Source organism: Penicillium samsonianum (genome assembly GCF_028829775.1).
Source record: "Penicillium samsonianum strain IBT 33392 chromosome Unknown utg000010l_segment0_segment0, whole genome shotgun sequence".
NCBI classification, from domain to species: domain Eukaryota; kingdom Fungi; phylum Ascomycota; class Eurotiomycetes; order Eurotiales; family Aspergillaceae; genus Penicillium; species Penicillium samsonianum.
In genome coordinates, this window is record NW_026643268.1 from 8,505 (window position 1) to 11,655 (window position 3,151).

General features: G+C 44.5%; 1 protein-coding gene across 1 annotated transcript; it reads right to left on the bottom strand.

The window, feature by feature from the left end:
* Positions 1–582: 582 nt before the first annotated feature.
* Positions 583–1,312, bottom strand: N7471_013655 (uncharacterized protein; the record flags this gene model as incomplete). The annotated part of the gene is made up of 2 exons (XM_057286373.1): positions 583–1,220; positions 1,285–1,312. The coding sequence occupies 2 exons, from the start codon at positions 1,310–1,312 to the stop codon at positions 583–585; spliced, it is 666 nt and encodes a 221-aa protein (XP_057128852.1).
* Between the last annotated feature and the right edge of the window lie 1,839 nt (positions 1,313–3,151).

Sequence of the window (3,151 nt, forward strand, 5' to 3'; positions counted from 1 at the left end):
AACCCCAAATGTCGATTTTCGAGTTAAAGGCCGAAAGAATGCAGCAGCATAGTCAACAGGGGCTTGAGAACGATTTTTATTCCCAGTGTTTTGAGACCTTCCACCAACTTGTCAGCACCACAATGGACGCAACCCAAAGCCTGGCTCTGCAGTATCATTTCAACCCCGCAAACAGCCCTTCTGGTGATCCGCGCTGATTCGAGCTATCGTTTCATTACGAGTCGCTCTTGATAAATCCCGAGTAGAGGAAACTAGTGTAGAGTAGGAGTGGAAGCAGCAGTGGAAGGTCTCTTCTGTTAGGCAGTCTTCACTTCGATGGCTTTGACACTTTGAGAGTTGTGTGTGCCTTTGACACCTGTCAAACAGACAATTCAGGACAGACGGTCAAGCTGAATTGGGGATGAAAGCGGACGGAGGACTTGAGACCTAGACCAAGTTAAATCTGTGACTTGGGCTTTTCCCACAACAATTGAAATCATAAGAGCATATCAGAATTGATGCTATGTATTTCTCATATTAGCCACAGCAGAGACGGTGCAGTTCACCGTGCACTTGACGTTGTAGGGATGAACCGACGACCCCCTAGGAATTTTTGAACTCCGCGCGTAAGAACTGTTCCACTTTAGAGACGAAGTCATCTTCACTGCTCTGAAGCACTCTCTTGACCGCTTCCGGAAGCAAGATCAACCGCCGATCCAAATGTTGGGGGCGGGCTTCACACAAAGAAATCTGTAGGAGGGCCTTTTGCTTTAGCTGGGCTGTCAGCTGGTCGAACTCTGACAGCGCTGTCTTCACCAAATTTTGAATGCGACAAAGACTTTTGGTGTCTCTAAAGCCAGCGATGCGTTTTGAAAATTTAATGGCCACGCGAAGCATCTTAAGGATTGTTTTCCGATCGTGTGGAATGCGGTGCACAGCTGCGTGGCGAATGCTAGTAATCACGCGACACCATGCTGTCAACGCTGTCAGAGTCAACTGAAAACATTCGTCCTTGACTTTTTCTTGATAAAATTTCAAAAATCGAAAGAACTTGTGTAACTCTAAAGCCTCTGGGCACGTCCATCCGGCCGCGAGAGACTCCGACAGAAGCCATTGCTGAAGGAAGCGGAAGGCATGATTTTCAAGTTGTCGTTGTATGACCTGCAGGATCTGGTGCTGAGCGCGAAACGGAAAGTAACCAACCGAAAATCCGGGTAATGAGCTTATGATTTCCATCTCTCCTATTCGAGATGGTTAGCTAATACATATCCACTGCAGTTGTCAATACCTAGGTGTCCGACATACCCTCATTTAGCAAATCATTATGGGCCATGGAGATGATTGGAGCTGCGAATTTCAGCCCTTTGGTTTCGTCAAAAAAGTTGCAAGTCAATGAAACGACATGGAGCCGGCGAGCTGGCAAGTACTCCCTAATATACACCGTTGTATGCATGTAAGGAACTTGTCGAATAAGCCACTCATAAAATTGAGGTGACTGTGTCAGTGGGTCGCATGAAATCCTCATGTTTTTGAGTTGGCGATAACATCTTATTGCTGCGGGCTCATCAATTTAAATTTGTGACTTCACAGCGGTCGGTAGCTCTCTCATACTGCAAACATCACTTTATTTGTTTCTTTGGATTACCATGGAGGCGCCGGATATATAACGGCGGATTGTTCCTCTTCTTTGCTTTGCGGTGCTTTCAGCTTTTCTGGACAAACAAGATGATTGCGCTGGGGATCTTCATTCTGAGCGTCCTGCTGGTTGCGATTCCAGTGGTATGGCCCTTGCTTTGGCCGTCCGAGTTCGAGATATGCTAAAATTTCACTAGGCTTCCAGGCCCTTAAAGGCAATCATGTTCACATCAGAGCCGGAAGTAAGCGATGCTGTTCATACAGTACGGTATCGCGAGGACTTGCGCTGATATTTCTTTTGCAACGCAGAGACCTGTCCCACTACGCGCCCACAGCGTGAGACGAAACCACGACCTGCCTAGTGACCCCATTAGTGAGTGTTGTAACCCTCGTAGAAACGGTATATTTACTTATGGCATGTTCCAGTTGTTCTCGATTCAAGCGCACAACACGGTCGACTCCACCGGCATCGCCGGCGGCACGTTACTGGTAAGGTAGCGTCAGAGACGGATGCGGGATAAGGTTATTCCGATATATGTCAGTAAAAGTGGAGAGGAATCTTACTAGCGCAATTTGATTCGTTCAACACCCACTGCTTCCTGATTCCCAAGGCATCAACTGCTGAATCAGCATATGGGAGTCCCCTGATTTTACTATCAGATCTATATAGGAATACACATCTCAAGTATTGGGCAATGGTCTCATTGCTTAATTCTAGTACTGGTGCATACTGCACCTCTCGGAACCCATAGATTTTCCTAATATGTAGCGTTTTGACCTTGGGCAAGAGGAAGGGGCCCATCAGATTATGTAAGTTTCTTAAATAGGGGGTTCAACTTTTGGAACCCTTCACCATATTCAGTTATGTATCTACGTCGGTCACTGTCACCTACCTCCAATAACTACTAATAATATAATAAAGATGTATCCTATTATTTAATATGTAGCACTCATAGTAATTCTGTCAAGACAACCAGTGTAGAGTATATTGCGAGTGAATTAGTAGGCTCAAATGCTTTGTTGTTATGTATATATTCACTCAGTGTGGGCATATCACTGCTTCCGCGTATCATGAATAACAATTTCATTTTTTTCCATCCAAACTCGACATTTCACTATCTTATTAAGTTTTATCTTAACAGAATCCATTCATTATATATTTTTCTACTCATGTGGCCTAAATACGTAGTACAAAATGTTTACGTGGCTAAAATATTGTGAAATTCCGAAAATCTCATGAGAATCAAATTCTTATCAGCAAGTGGCCCGTGGCCGGGTCTAGGAGCCTTGCTGTTTGATGCACCCACCACTGCTTCTGTCAAGCTAAGAATACGCATAAATACACCGTATGTAATTAGCTACAGTGAGACCTCCAAAGTATTAACACCCCCTAGACCCACACCCCTATCATTACATAATATTCTGCCGTACAAAAACTCGACGATTTCAATACTATCCAGTATAATGTTTACTAACTTATGAAGGCATTGAAAAAGAGTTGAAAAAGGCTTCCTGAAGCGACATAAGTACTAGGAAC